General features: G+C 40.5%; 2 protein-coding genes across 8 annotated transcripts in view; one reads left to right on the top strand and one right to left on the bottom strand.

The window, feature by feature from the left end:
- The window catches only part of PCCA (propionyl-CoA carboxylase subunit alpha), a 230,486-nt gene that overhangs the window by 2,641 nt on the left and 207,379 nt on the right, over positions 1–20,466 (bottom strand). Inside the window, exons 22-23 of the mRNA XM_083501215.1 lie at positions 15,908–16,048; positions 1,673–1,750 (exon numbers count right to left, since the gene is read on the bottom strand). Coding sequence (XP_083357341.1) covers positions 1,673–1,750; positions 15,908–16,048 — 219 coding nt within the window. The remainder of the gene's footprint in view (positions 1–1,672; positions 1,751–15,907; positions 16,049–20,466) is intronic.
- Positions 1–20,466, top strand: part of GGACT (gamma-glutamylamine cyclotransferase) — a 60,288-nt gene that overhangs the window by 23,911 nt on the left and 15,911 nt on the right. For 2 of the 7 annotated variants that reach the window (XR_014525592.1, XR_014525593.1), the window contains exon 4: positions 6,708–8,114. The exons of 4 other annotated variants lie outside the window; for them this stretch is intronic. The gene's annotated coding sequence lies outside the window, so the exon portion shown is untranslated. Of the gene's footprint in view, positions 1–6,707; positions 8,115–15,481; positions 15,608–20,466 lie in introns of those variants that run through there. One more of the 7 variants, XR_014525591.1, reaches the window with a different exon arrangement.

The following is a 20,466-nucleotide window of genomic DNA, read 5'->3' as shown; positions in this document are numbered from 1 at the left end:
GAAGAATCAAGTGCTGAAGTGGGCTGCCTCCTGTACTTAGGGAGGCTCCTTGTGTTGTTTAGAATCCTGATTACAAATAGACACTGCATGCCTCAATAGGGCTTAAAAATGGGACTTGCACTGTGCCTGGTAATTTAGAAAAAGCAAAAGCAGAGATGACACCTCCTAAGTATTTTGCAATATCCTAACAACCTAAAGAACCTTGTGACTACCTCCACATACCCACTGGGATGAAGCACTTTTAAAAGCTTGGCACGTGAAGGGGCAGTGAACTGTTTGTTTTAAAAAGAAGCACTGCTTGTGTGTAAAGTTTTGGCCATATGCTCTGCATTGTGGTCCTAAAGTCTATTTGTGCATGACATGTTTTGGGACTGCCTAGCTCAGGGGTCAGCAACCTTTTTCAGCCGTGGGCTGGTCCACCATCCCTCAGACCATGTGGTGGGCCGGACTATATTTTGGGGGGAAATATGAACGAATTCCTATGCCAGTTCATAACCCAGAGATGCATTTTAAATAAAAGGACACATTCTACTCATGTAAAAACACGCTGATTCCCAGACCGTCCGCAAGCTGGATTGAGAAGGTGATTGGGCCACTTCTGGCCCCCAGACCTTAGGTTGCCTACCTCTGGCCTAGCTGAACAATTACCGTATTTTTCGCCCTATAGGACGCACATTTCCCCTCCAAAAATGAAGGGGAAATCTGGGTGCGTCCTATGGGGCGAATGCAGGCTTTTGCTGAAGCTTGGAGAGCGAGAGGGGTCGGTGCGCACCAACCGTGCTCGCTCTCCGGGCTTCAGGAAGACATCCACAGCCTAGGCAGCCCTGCGGGAGGTCCCGCAGGGATGTCTAGGCTGCGGATAGCAGCCTGCTTCCCGGAGCGTCGGGCACCCTGAAGCAGAGCGCCCCCCGCGCCAGGCAGACATCCGCAGCGTGGGGAGCCCTGGAGGAGTTCCCCGCAAGGCTCCCCATGCTGCGGATAGCAGCCTGCCGCCCAGCGCGAGGGGCGCCGTGAAGCAGAGCGCCCCCCGCGCCAGGCAGACATCCGCAGCGTGGGGAGCCTTGCAGGAGTTCCCCGCAAGGCTCCCCACGCTGCGGATAGCAGCCTGCCGCCCGGCGGGCAGGGCGCTCTGATGCAGAGCGCCCCCTGCGCGGGGCAGACATTGGCCAGCCCCACAAGCTCGGGGGACAGCAGGGAGGCGCAGCGCCGCCATCCCACTGTTCCTCGACCTGGTTCTGTTCCCCCGACCTGCTTTTGGGGGGGAAATAAAGGGAATTTTTTTTTCCTTTATTTCCCCCCCAAAAAACTAGGTGTGTCCTATGGGACGGAGCGTCCTATGGGACGAAAAATACGGTAGTGAAATTACAAAGGCACGGATTCTGATTTCTAGGGCCACAATCCAGCACAAGCACACTTGACTCAAAGTGCATCTACTGTAACTCTATTGGATTGTAGCCTAGGCCAAATCTGAACAGAAAGGCTGCAGCCAAGACAAATAATTCTGAACGTTTGATAAACATTTGTGGAATCAAGTGTGTGTGTCACCACACAGTTACAGAACAGTGCAATAAGGTTCAAGATTGATGCCAATAATAAAATCTATTTTCAAAAATAAAGCTCGTGCTCAACTTGACAAGTGAGATAAAACATCTAGTAGTCTGACTGGACATACCTTGCCAGTTTTAGCAGCAACCAAACTGTTCTGCATTTTCATAGCTTCAATCACACAGACCTCCTGACCTTCTGCAACCTGGTAAAAGCAAAAAAGATGACATTAAAATGCTAACGTTATTATAACCTTAAAGTCAACAGGAAAATTAACACAGAAACATCTTTAAACAAAGAAAAAAGACAATTACTATCCCATGTGTAGATCCTTTCTTAAGTCACCTTCAGACGCTACTGCTGATATGCACCATATGATGTACTCTGGTCTGATAGAAACTTGAGTTCAGATCCTACAGATACTCAATTCTTGAAGAGGCTTTAAACCATCATCTAATTCCGACTGTATAAAGAATATGGATTCTGACTCAACAAGGCTGTGCATGCAGTACAGAAAACTGCAAACACAGGAAAAATATGCATTTTTTGAGGCCGGCTAGAGAATTCACCTTCCCAAGAATCTCAGCTTACAAGCCAAAGCAAAGCAAAACAAAATACATGTTTTAGTCCTTGTAAAGAAAGGATCAGCAATTGCATGCACAAGGCCTAGTGAAATTTCCAAAGTAAGAGAAGTGTTCACTTGGATTACTAGTCCTCAAAGAGCTTTAGTGCCCTGTGCAATTCCTTGTCTCTCTTCGTTATTAAGAAAAGCAGACATTTGCAGACCAGCTGCAAGTCTTATGGAATCAAAATACCACCACCCAGTCTCATATTCATTCAGAGTAGCACTCTCACTTTCTGTTTCCGCCTAGTTGAACTCTTAACAAACTGTTCACATGCTCAAGGTAACCAGTGGATCAATTGTGTACCTCCATGGATTATTATTTTTTAAGCCCAAAAAAGTTGATCATGTGAGATAAGCACATCCTATGCCAACTAGGCAAGCTACCTCTGTCTGGTAAATACGCAGCTTTACAGGAAGTTGGGAAATTATTATTATTGATTACATTTATTAGTTGCTTTATCTTGCCCAAGGCAACTCAAGAGAAACTTACAACCAAAAAATCTAGCCAGTTTGCATTGCATGAAGTAGCTCTCTGTTTCCTTGGGTCATTTTCCCCTCAAACATCACAATTTAAGTGTGACTTACCTTACTTCATATCTGAAATTAACTACATGCTTCAGAGCCCACAATGAAAGATCATTTCCACTAGAGACTATACTATTTCCAAACCAGCGATGGCAGAAGTTTGAGATTCTTCCTATACATGGTCTGAAATACTAGTTACATGAACTAATACTAACTTTCAATATTATGCAATTTTGTCACTGGAAACACCAAATTAAATAACAAAAGTTGAACAGATCTACTGCATGCATAAATGCATTTGTCACACTAATTCTTACCACCATCAGACTTCATATCTCCCATAAAACATCTGCTAAGTGTTCAAGTACTTGTTCTATGTTGCCCCTCCAATAGAACCTCATTTCTTTCATCCTGTCTTGACACCTACATACATTACCACCTCCATGTAATAAGCATCAATTACATCAGGAGTCAACAACCTTGTTAGGGCGAGGTCACGATTTCAAAAGAGAGAGACTATGGTGGGCATCACATGTGTGTGGTGGCTCTCCACTCCCCTTGGGTAACACCCAGGCCCTGATTAGGTGTGAAAAAATGAGCTTCTATAGGCTAAAGAAGGCTTCTTTTAAGCCTAATCTGAGCAAGGGGATGGGCACCAGGGAAGGTCTCTCTGTGGGCAAAGGTGCCACACTGGCAATCCATGCATTGCACTGTGTGTACATGAAATAAACTGTGCAGAGAGGAGCCACAACCCACAGCCTTCCTACGGAAAACACACACTGCAATTTTATTGAAAAGTAAGATGTAAGGTTATATAAAGGAATATAGCTTGATTCTCAAGGCTGTTGCTCAAAAGTGCTTGTTCCACATCAGCAAGAGAACAATAGACTGAATCACATTGCTTCTTTTGTTGACCTGGAATGAACCACCCTCAGCTGTTGGGACTAAACTGGGACACTGTTAAGAGAGGTGGCCTCTTCACATATAACAGATTTCCACACACACTTCCTATACATTCATGCCTGTGACCCTTTCCACATCCCGATTCCAGGACCCTCAACCACTCAAGTCTCCTATTTTACATCCTCACTTGCTTTCCCTTATGTCTGGGCACCCTCGCAGAATACTGATGTCTGAAACTCATTCCTCAAAGCCCATTTTCTTTGTGCAGCTTTTGGCTGCACATCTTAGCCCACATCTCAAACCCCAAATAAAACTGCAGTTAATCTCATGCTGCTCCTGGCCTCCTCAAGTCAGCTATGCAGTCACGTGTGATTGGTGCACACACACCACCACCAGTTTTTTCATAGCATATACATTAAATAGGAAGCGCCACCCACTTTTCGCCTCCTTGTCTTCATAAGAATCTAAGAGGAACTTGCTGGATCAGGCCAATGACCTATCTAGTTCAGCATCCTGTTCTCACAGGACTAGGTGCCTGTGGGAAGCTGGCAAGATGAACATGAACACAACAGCAGTCATCACACACCTGTGATTCCCCCACAACTGGTATTCAGAGGCATTATGCCTCTGACTGTGGAGGCAGAACGTAGCCATTGTGGCTAGTGGCTGTCGTCCAATAATCTATAAAAGCCATCCAAGTTGGTGGCCATCACTATGTGCTGCATAAAGAAGTTCATGGCATGTTATGAGAGACAGTCCTAAATGGATAGGACGATGTTGAGTACGAAATTTGTCGTGCAAAAAGAAGAGACCATAGAATAGTCCCATTCAACATGTTGACTTAACCCAGGTACAATATGAAAGCACATCACTGTTCCTGCCTCCTATGGTAACATAGGTACTTTTTTCCTTAAGGGGATGCCACACAGCTCAGATGACAAAAACATGTCAGGATCAATCACAGGAGAGTGAATTTCCTCCATTACAAAAGGGAGCTAAGATTTGAGTACAGTGGTACCTTGGGTTAAGAACTTAATTCATTCTGGAGGTCCGTTCTTAACCTGAAACACTTCTTAACCTGAGACACCACTTTAGCTAATGGGGCCTCCCGCTGCCGCCGTGCTGCCAGAGCACAATTTCTGTTCTCATCCTGAAGCAAAGTTCTTAACCCGAGGTACTATTTCTGGGTTAGTGGAGCGCCTGTAACTTGAAGCTTCTGTAACCCGAGGTACCACTGTAGTTTATTTCCATCCTGAGCTACAAAACAAGAGATATAAGCAAGTACATTAGAGTGAATGTGTTGTATCAGGCTTAACACTGCATATGACTTGTGCACATAGCATTAGTGGCACTAGGTTAACTGATGAACAGGAGAAGCATCCTGGCATAAAAATTCCATTAATGTGCAAATACTGCCCTACCAAACTTTCTCAGAGAACTGTCAGAAAGCTCAGGAGTTCCGCTAAGTTCTCCGAAACCTTCAAAACACTGGACCAAGGGGATCTCCCTATCCATCCGACATTCTTCCCAGCCTTTGCTGTCAGAGGTCTCCCTTTGCCTCCCACTCTCAGAAATATTCCCTGCTCTAGAAGTGGGCTTTGCAAGATGAGTTTGATTTATCTCGTCATTGGTGAAGGTTTCCTAAGTGAGAAAAGCCTCCAGTTGCCAAATTCTAAACCATCTACGTTAAGTGCTTCAAATCTATCAGCATGTTCTAAACTGCAAACTGTGCATGCTTGATGCAAACGTAAAGGGGCCAACAACATAATTTTCTGGGCCTGTTAAAAAACATATACTCAACCTCCTGCCCCCACCCACAGCAACAATTTCCTAAAGATTCAACAACCCCACATTTTTTAAAAAAATACGCAGAGGGTTGTCTGATGGATTCCTCCTAAGAACCTCTAACTTCGTTCTCTATGTACTCCTTCTCTAGCCAAACACGTACTCCCCAAAGGTAACTGGGAATAGTATTATTTAGCGAAAACTTGCCCAACAAACCCTTACAAGAAAACTAACTTATGCTAGTTCTCTGTCTTAGGTGAAAACTTTTATTTCCATAGATGCTCAATGTTTAAATACTGTGGCATTATGTCTAATAATAGCCAATTTATTTAAAAGGGCTTTAGGAGAAAGTGTCACTTAAGCACCCACATTAATAATTGTTCTTTATGTCAATCCTTAATGTCTCCTCCCCCACTGTGTTGCAAAACAGCAAATCCTAAAATTAGTCGCCAATATATCTCCATTTCCTCTTTCATTCATTCTCTTGGGCTTTGTTCGGTTTCTTTCACTGCATAATTGTGTGTATCTTTTTGCCTGCCTGTATTATTTAAGCCTGAAAATGAATATCTTCGTGATCTCTAAAATATCCTCTTTCCTCATTTAAGGATTAAGTTAGGCTTTTTAAAAAAATTCAATAACTTTTCTACACTTCTAAAGATACTGACCTGGAAAAAAGCAGAAAAATCACACTGTACAGGACAGTTTGCAGTAATCAAAAATAGTTATTATTTAAAATTCTCTTTATACTTTTAATCATGGCTTCAGTGGTGACCTCAAATGGGGGCAGGGGAAAATCAAATAAAATCCACAGAATTCTTACTCATCTGAGGCCATTGTAATCGATTTCATCCTTAAATTCTCTAAAAACACAAAACAAAATGCAGAGGTTCATTAAAACGGCTTTTCAGAAGAAAGAAAATTGAAACTGCTGGGATTAAAATTAATATGAAAATAAATAATATTTAATTTCATTGTTCATTGACTAGGAACGAAACTGCATTTCATTCCAAAAACAAAGTGTAACACACCAAGTACACAATAGCTTCCTGCATCAAAATTCTCAAGATTTCCATTTGAAAATTATTTCAACTGTTTATCTACCTGTTTAAAGAAAAATTGGAATTAGAGAACAAAAATTGGAGTTGGTGGTAACCATCTGTTTAGATAACAAACTTTAGAACTTGTACAGCCTCGAAAGTTATAGGCAACATACTAATGAATGTGATGTCAGGGCTCCTTGGCAAAATGGAGGAACTTTTAAATCTATTTTCACTATGCACAAGAGAGGAACAGGAATATTAATTGTTCGCCTGCTTATATTCAGAGGTACAATGAAGAGAGCTCCAATCTGAGGGCAGGGCCTAAGAAGAGATCTTTGTGGGTCCAGTCCACTCCCTTAAGACTTTTGTGAATCAACTGATAAAGACTTAATGATTGTGACAGGATGTCTTCAATGTTAGGCTTACAAAACAGTCACAAGCCCTGCAAGTCTTTCTGATAAACCCAATCTGCACTGATGTATTTCTCCACTCTGTCTAATTGGTGTAAAGTTTGCAGATCTGAGTCTCATATCTTTCACCCAGCTTGCTGCGTCCTCTCCTTTGACACCGGGTCAAGGTTCACATTCGCATCCGATTATCAAAGTGGCAGTCATTAAGCAAGCAGCCTGCCTTGCACCAAAATGAGTTTGCTTGAAGGAAAAGAAAACTCGGCCCATTTACTCAGCAGATTTTAGCATTTTAAGGAGGCCCAAATGTCACACAGTATTGCTACGTTCTGAAGAGTTTCAGACATCTCCAGCTGATGATTAATTGTGAGTGATGGGAAATAAAATCCAGTAAAGCCAGCTGCTTGCCATGGTCGGCAAAATTACTATAATGGATATAGGCTGCCAATTTTCCAGTTTTACTGGCAAGTCTTCCAAGTGTAATTAAGGGAAGTTATAAATGATATGGAAATCTATCAAGTCCCATTTATTTTCAGAGGACTTTTCCCCCAGGGACTTTTATCTTCAAGCTTATAGTTTGCTTTGTTGTGCTAATGATTTCAACCACTTCTTATTTCTGTTAAAGCCCTCAATATCCCACCATAAGAAGTTAGAACCACTTCTTTCACAAAGATTTAAAGAAACAGAAACCTCTTAAGGTCATTTGCTTTCCCCCCACCTCCCTTCTTTTTAAGTTGGGACCTTGTTTGCTTTGTGGAAACTCCATTTCCAAATGCTGCATCTTTCCTGCAGCAACCTTGAAGAAATGGCCAATATTTTGAGAGAAGGAGATTGATTCACCCACTCCTTAGAAAAGAAATAAAATGCCGGCCTTGTGAAAAGGGGCCTTTGATGCTAGACATTTAGCAGAGGGTGGTGTTGCTCACTAATGTCGTTTGATTTGGAATAAAAGCATGAAAATGATGTGCAAGGGCCTAAAATTGGAGAGGTAAAGGATGAGTGCACCGTATTCCATTTCTCAATTTCATCCTTCAGAACCACAAAATGGGGGGTTATACAGTTACTGGATGAGATTTACGGTAACAGCTGTGGTCCTCCCACACAAGGGAAGACCTTCTAATGGGGTAAGGTCTGTTTTGAACAGACGGGGAGTTACAAAACAAGGTTCCCTATTAAGGATGAGCTCTAATATCCCTGGATAAAGAACACAAGAGCAATAGTCAGATTGCCTTTAAGAAACCCTAAACCCTACATTTTGTTCCTTCCAAGACACACACACACACAAAACCTGGAGCTATTTTAGAAAGTGCAAACTGTTCATAAATGACAGGATGCAAATGCAAGAGAAATTTTCCCCCTACTACTCTCTAGCCACTATAAAGAATGCACAGGAAACTGTGCCAGTGGCATATGGCTTTCTACTGTGCTAAACATTCATACAAAAGACAGGTTCATCAGTCATTGGCGTATCTGGGTAAAAAAAAATAAAAAATTAGCTCCTGATGGATGTTATTTAGAGCTTACCTGCTGCTAATACATTACCAGGGCTGGAAACCCACATGACATTGGAACGGCAGACCATGAAATACAGCACGTGCAAGAACATACCATGTTTGCCAGCTTATCCAAAATAATAAATAAGCTATTTAAACCCCGTGCCTAACATTGGGCCCGCTGCAAGGAACCCTGGGTCAGTCCTACACAGGCCAATTAATGCACAGCATCTGCTGCACAGAAGCAGCGCACGAAGCACTTCCGAATGATTTCAGCAATTAAAAGAAAACTGTTTCCTGCCTGTTCCGACAGCAACTGTTTCAATGCAAGAGTGAGCATCAAATCATTGTGTGCAGCTGAAAAAATTAAGCCTCTTTTTATGGTGGGGGGAGGAGGAGGAAGGGGGAGCATGGAGATTTCTTACGGTATAGGATCCTTCTTTTGTTGCCCTACATTGTGTTTTTCTGCCAAATTAGACAGAAGGCTCCCAGGACTTGCAAGGCCCTCTACTGTATCACCTTCTGGTGCACTGGGGCTCCCTAAAAAGCTGGATCAATATCAGCCCTGCTGACTCGTCTGCAAAAGTGAAAACCCTTCCATTACATTTTTTTTAAGAGACCTTTATCATTTTTGAACACAGGTGCTTGAAAAGGATATATTTGAAAGACTCACGGAGATGAAGACGAGGGAGAAGTATCACACACAACTTTATGGTGGGGGAGGCAAAACAATGGGGGCAACAATTGGATGAGACTTTGCGTCTCTGAGCCAGTCAAAAGCACAGTTAGAATCTTATTTTAGCACCACCCTCTTTTTGAACTCAAAGGAAAGTCCCCAATATCTGTATATACTTGTACTTGGTTGTGTTGCGAGCGGTGACAATAGAATGTCAATACTCAACTACTGATAAGGCATAATTCTTGCAAAAATTAAGACAGACAAGGTCATTCCAACTGTGTCAAACATGTCCACACTACACAACCTGAGCTAGACAAGGAAAAGAGGGTGGGGGTTTTAAAAGTCTCAACCCTCCGCATTGAGCATCGTGCATTCTATACATTTATATCCCCATCCTCCCTCCAAGCAGCTCAGCGGTTTTGTCTTACTGGTGTCCTTCAAGGTTCTCCCTATCTCTCTGACTTGTTGGCATCAGACACCTATGTAGAAAACAAAATCAAGAGGATTCAGCCGTGACCGAATTCCTTGACATTGTCCAAATCTGTGTAAAATAATTAGTGCCATTTCCCCCTTCCATCCAAATTAAATTCTGAAACAGGAGCTACAGAGTTGAAAATATAATTAGCAGCAATTAACAGTGCTTGACAGACGATTATTAAACTTTTTACGCCACACTCCTTTAAAGAATGAATTTCGGTAGAGCGCATCCTAGATTTTCTGACCCTTGATTAATCAAAGGTCAGTGACGTTCCCCTGACAGCAATAAGAACCAATCATTGTACCCCCACTTATCCAAAACACAAGTGCTCCCAGAGGTTCTAGAAATGTCTAGATTTCCCTTTACAATGATGGACTAGCTTGACAGTCCTGTTTTAGGAATATTGCGAGTCATCACTGACTGCTGAGGAATGTTGATAAGTTTTGTGGGGGTAGTGAAGACCTACCTGTATCACACTACGCCCTTATGTATTCAGATATAAGTTATATTAAATGCTGTTACTACTACTACTACTAATAATAATAATAATAATTTATAATGATAATATTTCTTTCACCACCACACACCTCAGCTATGGATAAAAAATAAGCATAAATAAATGTTAACACTGTCTCTCTCTCTCTCTCTCTCTCTCTATATATATATATATATATATATATATGACCCCCCCCATAGGTGTCAAAATAGGCAGTTCCACACAGGACTGAATACCTAATTCCAATTTCTTCACATAAGCATCATTCCCCACCTTTTTTTTTTTAAGTGTCAGGGTGGCCAAGAGTCTAGGTGGTTTTGTGTTTTTTAGTTCTGCATAAAGTTAACACCAGCTGACTAGAATTTCATTTGAACTGCTAGCTCTCCCAGAGCAAAGAACTACGTCACAGTAAAAGAGAAACTTCTGGGTTACTTACATGAAAATGACAAGTGCCTCTAATCAATATTTGGTGTCCATTAAATTATATCATAAAACTATGTATAAGGCTTTTTTTTATTAAAAAAGTGCAGCTTAATTAACCGTTCCATTCCTATGCCTTCCCTTCCTTTCATTGTTTTACAAAGCACTGCTAATTACCAAAGGCCACGAGAATTTATTTCAGACTTTTAAGAGCTGAACAGCCAGCAAGGCATTAAAAGAAAAAGGGAGGAGGTTACAAGCAACAAGTAGTATATTAAAAATATAACCTTACATTTTACAAGAAATCAGTCGCCTGTGGTGTGCTTAGTGAAGTGAGGGAAAAAGAGAGGATTGTAAGGTGTTTTTCGGTTTGCTGCGTCTGAGCATTTTGAAAGACAAAACAATGGCTGGACATTATCTGTAATCTCAGCAAGACATTTTTCCTAGTCTTTTTAAATTGAGTGTTATGGAGCAGAATTGTGTTGGTCTAAAATTAAATATGTCTGAAACCATAAACCTACTATTTGATGAGTAAAGTATTTCATTTCTTCTTTGACGTAACAGAACAAATTTCCATGTCCTATTTTGTATAAGAGGCTGCTACTTACACACTGTTCAAGCTTGCTAAACACTTTATTCAAGCTTTTTTGGAATTAAAACCTCATGTCGTATATCACACCCTCTTGATAATACTGAAGTGTTTTCATACACGTTTAAATAAATAAATGCACAGAGGCAGACTTTTCAAATGCAAATTAGAATTAAATAAAATAAAAACACTACATTCAAGAGTTCTTTCAAGTTCACATTCTAAATTATTGGAAGATCAAATCAGTTAAAAAAGTTTTGGATTTCATTTATTTTTACGGCAATTCTGCAAAATTACTAACACTGTGCAATTATCGATTACAGTTTGCTTACTGAAGAAAAGCAAATTTTGATCCAGAAAAACCTATCTGTATTTCCAGAAAGCCATTGAGATGCTTTATTGAAATATACAAAGAAATTAAGCAGAATTAGGTGGAAAGCAGCTAAAGAGATCCCTTCACGCAATCCGCACTTCCGTTTCACTCCTGACATTTCATTCAATGCTCCCAAGCATTCTATTTGCACATGTGCAAAAGGGGCTTTTGCCTGACCTTTAGCTTTCGCCCCTCCCTGCCGCCATGACATATTACAAAGCAGCTTTTGAAACTTGAGAATATTTTCAAAGCCACCTGCAATGAAGAGGGAAGGCCTCAAGGTTGGGGGAAGCCCAGTACAGATGCACCTTGCCATAAGCTTGGACTGAATATGGCTGTAATATTGTATCCTGCTACTCTGAAATAGTAATGAAGTTTATAAATTTATTCTGACACCACAATCCTAAATGCAATAGCCAGGATTCAAAGAACTAGCTATTAAGGAATCTTTTGAATGATTTTTTCGCAAACCATATTGGAAAGGGAGGTTGAAAAACTTTGAAATTCAGTGGGGTTGGGGGGCAGCATTGAGGTGATGCCAGAAGAGGACATCCTATGTCTCCTGGAAGTGGGTCCACGCTGCTTAGCCACCCATCGTTTCCATAACTTCAGTGAAGAAGCCTATTCTCCAGCAGCTGCTCATTCATTCATTCATTTTATTAAATCTGTATAACGCCCTTCACCCACAGATCTCAGGGCAGTTCACAACATAAAATTACAATGCAAAAACCACAAAAAACATAGTAAAAATAAGAACAACAACAAACCAATAATCTCCCCCTCCAACAACACATTTAAGAGGGCACTGGATGTCAATCAGCCCAAGGCCTGGTTGAAGAGGAATGTTTTCGCCTGGCACCTCAAGGTGTATAATGAAGGTACCAGCCAAACCTCCCTGGGGAGAGCAGTTCAGAAGCATGTGACCTCTGGGTATTGTTGTACTACAAATCCCACTAGCCACAGCCAACATGACCAATGGTCAGGGATAATGAAATTTACAATCCAGCAACATCTGGAGCACCACATGTTGCCCATCCCTGCTGTAGATAGTCCATGTGAATGTATGAATATGTTGTGAACTGCCCTAAAAAGTGGCATACAAATTCAATGGAAAAATAAAAATGAAATAAATAGATGTGTAGATGGCAAGGGGCAGAGTCAGCAATGTGGTCTCACTCTTTGGTAATCACATAATGCCTCCTGATTCATGTGTGAAGTGAGCGAAATTTAAACGTTCTTCTGAGTGCACCCAAAGTAGCTTTATTGATCCCAATCTTTATGCGGCAGTAAATTCCACTTTTTTCAGTAAAATGTATGTAATGTCTACATGCTGTCTGTAAACTATGGGTACCTAAGTTGAAATGATCTCAGTAAGACTTACCCATGTATAATTTTGGGCAGAATTATGGTCCTTCACATAAACAAATTTCTCATGTTAGTTTGTGGCCCCCATGTATGGCCCCCAAATTTCTTCTCAGAAATAAACTTGAAGAACCCTCTCCCCAAAAGGGCTGAGCTGTGAAGTTCATCACAATTGACCTGTCTTTGGAAGCTTTTTCATTGTTGCTAAGCAAGCAATTTTTAATGGAACTTGGAAAAATAAAATAAAAAATAACAAAAGCATATACACAGAATTTGGCAAAATAAAGAACAATTCTCACACACATTTCAGACCAACACCACAAAAGGCAATAAAAAAACGCAAGCCATCAGAAAGCAAATGCAAGCACACTATACTTCCCAACGGCCTAAAAACCTGGATGGATTCAAGCAAAAATGACTACTCAACCTCTGCATCTTATAATGGCAGTGTTTCATTATTTTAGTGCATTTTGGAAAACAAGCCTCCTTGTAAGACACTCTATAGTAATGCGCTAACTCCCAAAATATTACCATGAAATAACATTTACCAATGGCCACAAACAGAAAATTTATGGAAGAGCTACTCATTAGTTTTAGTATAACATTCAGCTGAAAACTTTTTTTTTTGTCATTTCCCAGTAATATTGTTTCACGCCTCATTATATTATTAGCTGGTAAATACTCTAGAATATAAAAAGGGTACTTAAGTACTCCTTAGTCTGTCTGAAAAGTAGAGGGGGGGGGGACACAAATTCAGGACACATTCAAACAGTGGAACAAAAAAGACTAGTATATAAGAGTTCCCATCCGTTGTTCTCCGAGGCTTTGAACAGCTACAATGAATGATCCTTGTCCTGATGGACAGCCAAAACATGTAAGCTGAATCGCGCCATCTCGCCGCTTATTCAGTCTGGATAGCTGATACAACCTCATCTCCTTTCAAAAAAACTTTTTGACACCAGTCCTGGAAAGGAAGGATTTACGCTAAACTCCCTTTCAGCGCCACAAACGTGTTTTTGCAATTAAAGCTGCCCAATTACCATTGACAAGTCCAAGTCGGCAGAACATAAGGCCTGTGCTGTTCAAATGCTCTGCCTCTCGGCGCCTCCAGCAAAAACCCACAGGCAGGGAGAAGGGGCGGCAGGGAAAGGGGAGGGAGAAGCAAGAAAGAAATCTCTCCTCATTATTTAACAACTTGTTTGGTATTGCACCGCACTTCTTTGGGAATGTTTGATTGTATGGGAAGAATGTTTTCCCCATTTCAATTTCCTGGCTGGAGGCCCCATCCTCTCATGGTTTTGCTTTTTCATGTACACAAAATATACACAAGACAGATACATAAAAGGATACTTCATAGCATCCTATTTTCCCCCGATTCACTTTAATGTCAGCAGAACAAGGCATTTTGGATAAAAATGGATGGGAGATTTTGTCCTGAAAAATATCCTGCCACCACACGCAAACACACACACAGCGTCACTCTTTTCCATTGTACTGCACGGAGGAATGACAGAATTCACACTCCTTGTGACAAGAAGAAAATGGCAGTAAGCAGACAGTTTTCTAACCTGCCACTCAGTCGGTCTGAAAATCAGGAATTGTCAGTGACCATACCTGGTCATTGTATGTGATTGACTATGTTGTTTGATATGACGCTCCTTATAAAACTCTTCCATATAGCATGAAAAAGGGCATCTAAAGATTTAAGCAGGCAAAATGTTTCACAGATGACTCATTCAGCTAAGCTCATGAGTAAAAAATCCTGTCCTCCCCCCTTTCAGAAGTAGTTTTTCTAACAATTAACAATGTTGATGGGTTTGCAATTTCAAGGTAAACATTTTCCAGTCTTGAGTGAAATTTATGTTTCCTTGTTTTTTGTAAGCTCAGCTTCGTCTTCTGTTTAAATGTAAAATATGTTTAAAATGGCCTCCCAGTGGAACCTTTTCTCTTTTTTAATTTTTTTTAAAAAACTACAGCAGAGAGTACATCTCAAAAAGAGGCCAAGGTAGTTTACTGGCTACATTTTTGGAGAATCGGAATTAGTTCAATGCTATACAGCATTATCTATTCATAATTTATCCCATTTTTTAATAGCTCAAAAAGAACTGTCCGTGTTTTCTAAATGCATACATAAATATGTACGTATGTATGCACACAGACACAAAGTAGTTTTTCTTAAAACACAGCAAAAACATGGACTATGGAAATAGAATATTAAATTAGAAAGATAATATTAAGCATGACATCCATGATGCATAGAGCATATAAAATCATCTCTCAGTTCATAGGTCTCATATCGATCCTTTGGATATTAAGGCATATTAAGAAACAGATCCATCATCTGACAAGTATTATACACACCTACCTCAACGCACCTTTCTCCAGTCTTTCTCCAGCAACTTTACTTACTCATTCTGCCCATAGATGTAAATATTAAGGCTCCAATTTTTACTTCACTGATTACGCAAGCAGGGGCCAACTGTAATCAGTGCAACTGAGAATTAAGAAGCACACCTTCATTTTTATTTCAACTCTTTTGGTTCTGGTGTACGTCTATAAAACTGAATGAATAATTAAAGATGACCTTTCTTGTGCTAACATAAAATTATAGCATAATATTAAAGTTAAAGTCAAGAAGATGCATGTGTTTTTATTAAGACTAGCAGCAGCTAGCAACTGAAAGGCTCGGAGTCAAGTCAGACAGAAAAAAATTAAGTGTTTATCATGATGAATGTAATTTTTTCCCCTTGTCAATATCTAGGACAATATGCCTTCAGAATGAATTGATCATAAAGGTTGCCTTCATCCCTGTAGTGATTTCAGCTGAGTTCCCCCACATCCAAAATAAGTTCCATGCACATTCCCTATATACAGCAGTATCCTTAAAGTAAGTTGACCTGTTTTTTTCAAGAGTAACCAGAGCGTGGGAAACTTGATATATTACATTGCAGCAAGCTAAGTTTGCAAACGAGTAGCCACATGACAGGAAACCAAAACCAGCGTGGCTCCCGTACGAGTATAGATGTAGGATACTCATGTTTGTAAACATGTACTTGCCACATTCACAAGTGCACATACCGAAACATCTTCAGGCAAGACCAAAAAAGAAGTGTGCAAATTGTCCCTGATTCTCCAGTGAGGAATATTCTTAACTGGAACAGATACAAAGGGCAAGGAATTATCTTACCATGTCTCCAGGCTTTACGGAAACTGCCACCACTGCTCCAGGCATGGGCGATCTCAGGATGCTGGAGGTATCCTCCACCACTTTCTCTGGCATGTGCTTGTGAAGTTCTGCAGCAAGCTTGGTCAGGATACGTAACTTGTACTTGGGGCAGGAGAGAACAGAATGAAGATAAATGTCACAAAGCAAATAATTTTTATTTTATTTTATTTATTAGACTTATATACCACCCTTCATCAAAAGATATCAGGGCTGTTCACAAGGTAGTATCAAACAAGTGTCAAACTGTAAATTTATTAACTAATCAAAGAGGTACAAAATATATATAGTCGTTTATAGGGACATGTTTCTATCTAGCATATGCTGTATATGTGGTTTGGAAATGGACAGGATTTTTTTTTACTATGTATTGAAAACATTATGTGTGGAGGAAATTAACCTATTTTGTTTTTTAAAAATCAGTTGAAAGCACTGCTGTGAAAAATAAGGCATACACATCTAAAAGGAGAACACTATGTTTAAATCCTCATGCTTTAATATTTATATTTTATTAAAGATCTTATGAAGTACAATCCAGCATTTGTTTGCAACCTTGAATTGGCACATCGCAAACTATATTTTTACAGATGTTCACCAACTGGAAATATTTTGTAATTTCTCTACCTGCCCACACCCTTCCCTTCTTCCTCTACAATGCATAGCTTACTATCTAAAATGGATGTGAGATTTTAATAACACCAGTTATACACATTGTGGCTGACTTTTTGAAAGCAGCTTGGAAACAAATCTCTCCACCTGCTGCCTATCATGCTTTGAAACTATAGCGATGTAAAACGTGGGGATAAATTGATGGAATCAATTCCAAATAAATACTGCAGTAAGAGAACAAAACTCAACCAGGTAAATAGCTGCACTTGAAAACATTAAACACAATGAATTATGGGTTTGATCTTTCTCTACACACGAGTGGCAACAACAACAGAAGGGCCACACAGCCCCCCTCCCCCACTTTACAGTCCAGCTTTTTTTCTATGAAGTCCGCAGGATTCTGAGAATCCAAGCTTCCATTTTAAAAAGAAGCACTGAAAAATAGCAAAAGTAGACACTATCTTGAATAAGTAACAGTGGGGGGGGGGGTGGAATCCAGTGTAATTTGCGAAGTTGTTTGTTTCTGGGGGTTTTATGCTAATTTACCCCCAAACTACCAGCAAAACACTATTTTAAAAGTGGAGGGGGGTGATTAAAATAATTATTAGCTTTTAGAAGCTATTTTTACTCAGCATATCAACAAAAGCTTTTTCGCATCAGGTTTCTTTGGTTTTGTTTTAATCAGAAAATATTGTTCATGCTCTGCAGCCACATCAGTTTTCTTTGGTATGGCATAAGGCTTACCCAAGAGCAGAGACACTGCACTCGGAAATCCAGCAGATGGCAGCAGGTCTCTGTGAGAAATTTGTTCCTCTTTGACCATCAATGGACAAAAGAGGAACAAACATGCTCCTATCACTAGTTTAACCAGCTGTGTTGATAATAAATGTTAGTTAGAATTGCACTTATGATAATCTAATTTGCATCGCGATCAGCCAGCAGCAGTATGTCAGCTTTTGGATCTTTTAAAATTGAACTTTCACTATTAAAGCAGAATTCTTAGCACTTTGCAGCTTATCGTGCAAATACTGTCAAATCATGTTACCAGCTTTGGTAACCTATGGCAGTGTAGTTTAAACATAGGATCTTCAGGGAGTTTTCTACACTGATCCATCTGCTGTGGAATTCCTGCACGCTGGGGATGGTTCTGGGATGGGCTTTAGCGCACATGATCAAAGCAAATCAAACTGACTTTTTGTACATGTGTAAGTATTTCAATATGTGTAACTATCATGTGCATTTTTCTGCCCGACTTTAAGATACTGCCTCTTTCAAATACTAAACACTAAAGCCTAGCAGTGTATACACAGTACACCCTAGAAGCTGCACAATCATCAAGTACAAGTTGCGGTTCCTGCGTTGCAGGGGGCTGGACTAGATGACCCTTGGGGTACTTTCCAACTCTATAATTCTATGATACAAGAGGGGAAAGGGGCAAACCATCTTTAAGGCAACATGTCCATCTTTTTCCCAATTTACTCAATACAGACCACAGGGGTTCTGAAGAGTTTAGTTAAAAAACAACCACCAAGTTATTGTTCTTCAACCGAATGGACTGAAGTCTCATTCACTTTTTGATTGCCTAAATATTAGAATATCCAGTGTGAAGGTAAATGGGAGTTAATAATGAGAGGTCAAGTATCCTAGCCATTTTGAACACAATCAACCAGGAACTTGCCTGGAATCAGATCTACTTAAATTAAATGGTGGCTGTAGATCCATGCTCTCAATTGGTTCCTGTTCATTTTAGCGAATTCCTAAATCAATGATACATTGCTTTCCTAATCTGATCAAGGCTATATATTGCATTCACAAGGAGAGAGAAATAGTTAACACTCGGGGCTGCAAGGCTCTAGAACCAATCCAGAAAATACAGCTTCTTACAGAGAATGTAGGACAAGATACACCTAACAAATCCCATCAGCGGAAGCCCTGCACAAGGACTTTCACTTGTGCAATGGAGCTTTTCCTCCTCCCCTCCCTTTGTTCTCCCCAAATTTCCTCTGGGGGGTCAGGAGACAACCCCCCTCCCCCCCGCCATAGCATGCAGGGGAAGGGAGGAAAGAACATTCCATCTGGCAAGGTAGTGTGGTTGTGCAGATGGAACATTTGTAATAGTGCGATGTTGATATATACCCCACAGTATAGGCCAGGCGTGTCCAAAGTCCGTTTCGGGGGCCTAATCCGGCCCGCCAGTCGGTTTAATCTGGCCCCTGTGGGAGGTTATTTCCTGGGGGGAAATCCAGGGGGGAAAGCCCAACAACTTCAATCCCCCCAAAAAGCTCAGCAACTTCAATCCTAAAAGGGCAACAACTTTGGTCGGCCTTCACGCACGTTCACTTCATCAAACCTGGCCCTCTTTGAAAAAAGTTTGGACACCCCTAGTATAGGTTCTTCTGGGTATAAAGCCAAGCAACAATAGCTTTACACAGAAATAATATGCGAATACACTAAGCTGAGCAACCAGGTGGCTGCAAGCATGTTGGGTCTGATGTTTTATCATGTTTTTAATATTTTGTTGGGAGCTGCCCAGAGTGGCTGGGGAAACCCAGCCAGATGGGCGGGGTATAAATAATAAATGATGATGATGATCCAAAGAAATGGACAAAGATTCCACCAAATACAGCCTTTCTAAGAGAGTTTACTGATGCCACATCATACATCATCATTAAGTGTCAATATGTGCTTTCCTCATATACGATTGCTGTCATTTGGAGGAGGAGATGGTCACTGCTCGAGCCTGCATGAAAATTTCTTAACACTGTTTGAAGATTGTAAAATGATCACTGACTTGCAGGAAAAGAAACATTTCGCTCACCCCCTCCACACACCAAACCAAACTACTAGTGGTTGGGCTAGTTTAAAATTAGTGCAGTGATTCCTCCTTTCCTGCCCCAAGGTAGCTTTGAAAAAAGTTGTACACTAGGATCGCCCAAGGCGGACAGTTAGGGTGCTTCCAGATGGGAGCTTAATGTAAGCAGCAAGTTTTCTTTTCTTTTTGAAAGCTGGTTGGGTTTTCCCTGGAAAGGGTAAATGCAGATAAGGTTGTGATGGGGATATGGGTGGGGATTTCGAAGACTACAATGTTGTGTTGATGCTGCAAAAAACTTGCATGCATGAGGATCCTACAATAAACACCTTAGCCCCCAGAAACCTATTTGGGGTGTGTGCAGTACTACTGAAAACCAAAGGGGCCTGAACTACTTAGACTGCTCAAGTAGCCCACCATATTGTTTTCCAATGGTATTTTAACTATTTCCATCTTCAGGCTCACAACAGACATTGTTCTGTAAATTGTGGTTTACGTTTTCTTTTCTTTTTTCAAAAAGAAGGGTTATTGGGTTCCTATTATAAATGGCCCAAATGGCTACACTCTGGAATCTTTCTTTCAGACAAAAAAAGACAACAGTCTTGTTATATGTTTGCAACTAAGGATTTTGATGTGTTTTGATGGCAAATGTTGCCAGAAGAATTGCTATAACCAGTGACAGGCCAAATAGCAACATCTTTGCATGTTTCTTTGCTCTTGTCTGTGTGTTCTGCCATCAAGATGTACAAGTGTCTGCAGGTTTTTAAAGGATATGATCCTTCAGTGAAATTACAGGGCAAATAAAAGCTTTTGCTCCTATTAAAATTCATCTGAGTCACATGGCAAGGCAGAAAAAGCTATCTGGGTATACATTCTGCTGTCAATCTAATAAACATTCTGTGCAGAGGGTCTATTTATCAAAAGATAAATTGTAGTTAAAAGTCCTTAATTAAAACTATGGGGGAATATAATTACATCAAATTGCACAGTTTCAGTATTCATAGCAAATACCTTCTACACATACTTTTGAAAATAAAATTAAATAAAAACTTGAATCTTAGGAGGAAATAAATAACGGTCCTTCTTCAGATTGACGATATTCCAT

Source organism: Podarcis liolepis (genome assembly GCF_965112155.1).
Source record: "Podarcis liolepis genome assembly, chromosome: 4".
NCBI classification, from domain to species: domain Eukaryota; kingdom Metazoa; phylum Chordata; class Lepidosauria; order Squamata; family Lacertidae; genus Podarcis; species Podarcis liolepis.
This window is presented reverse-complemented; position numbering and strand designations above follow the sequence as displayed.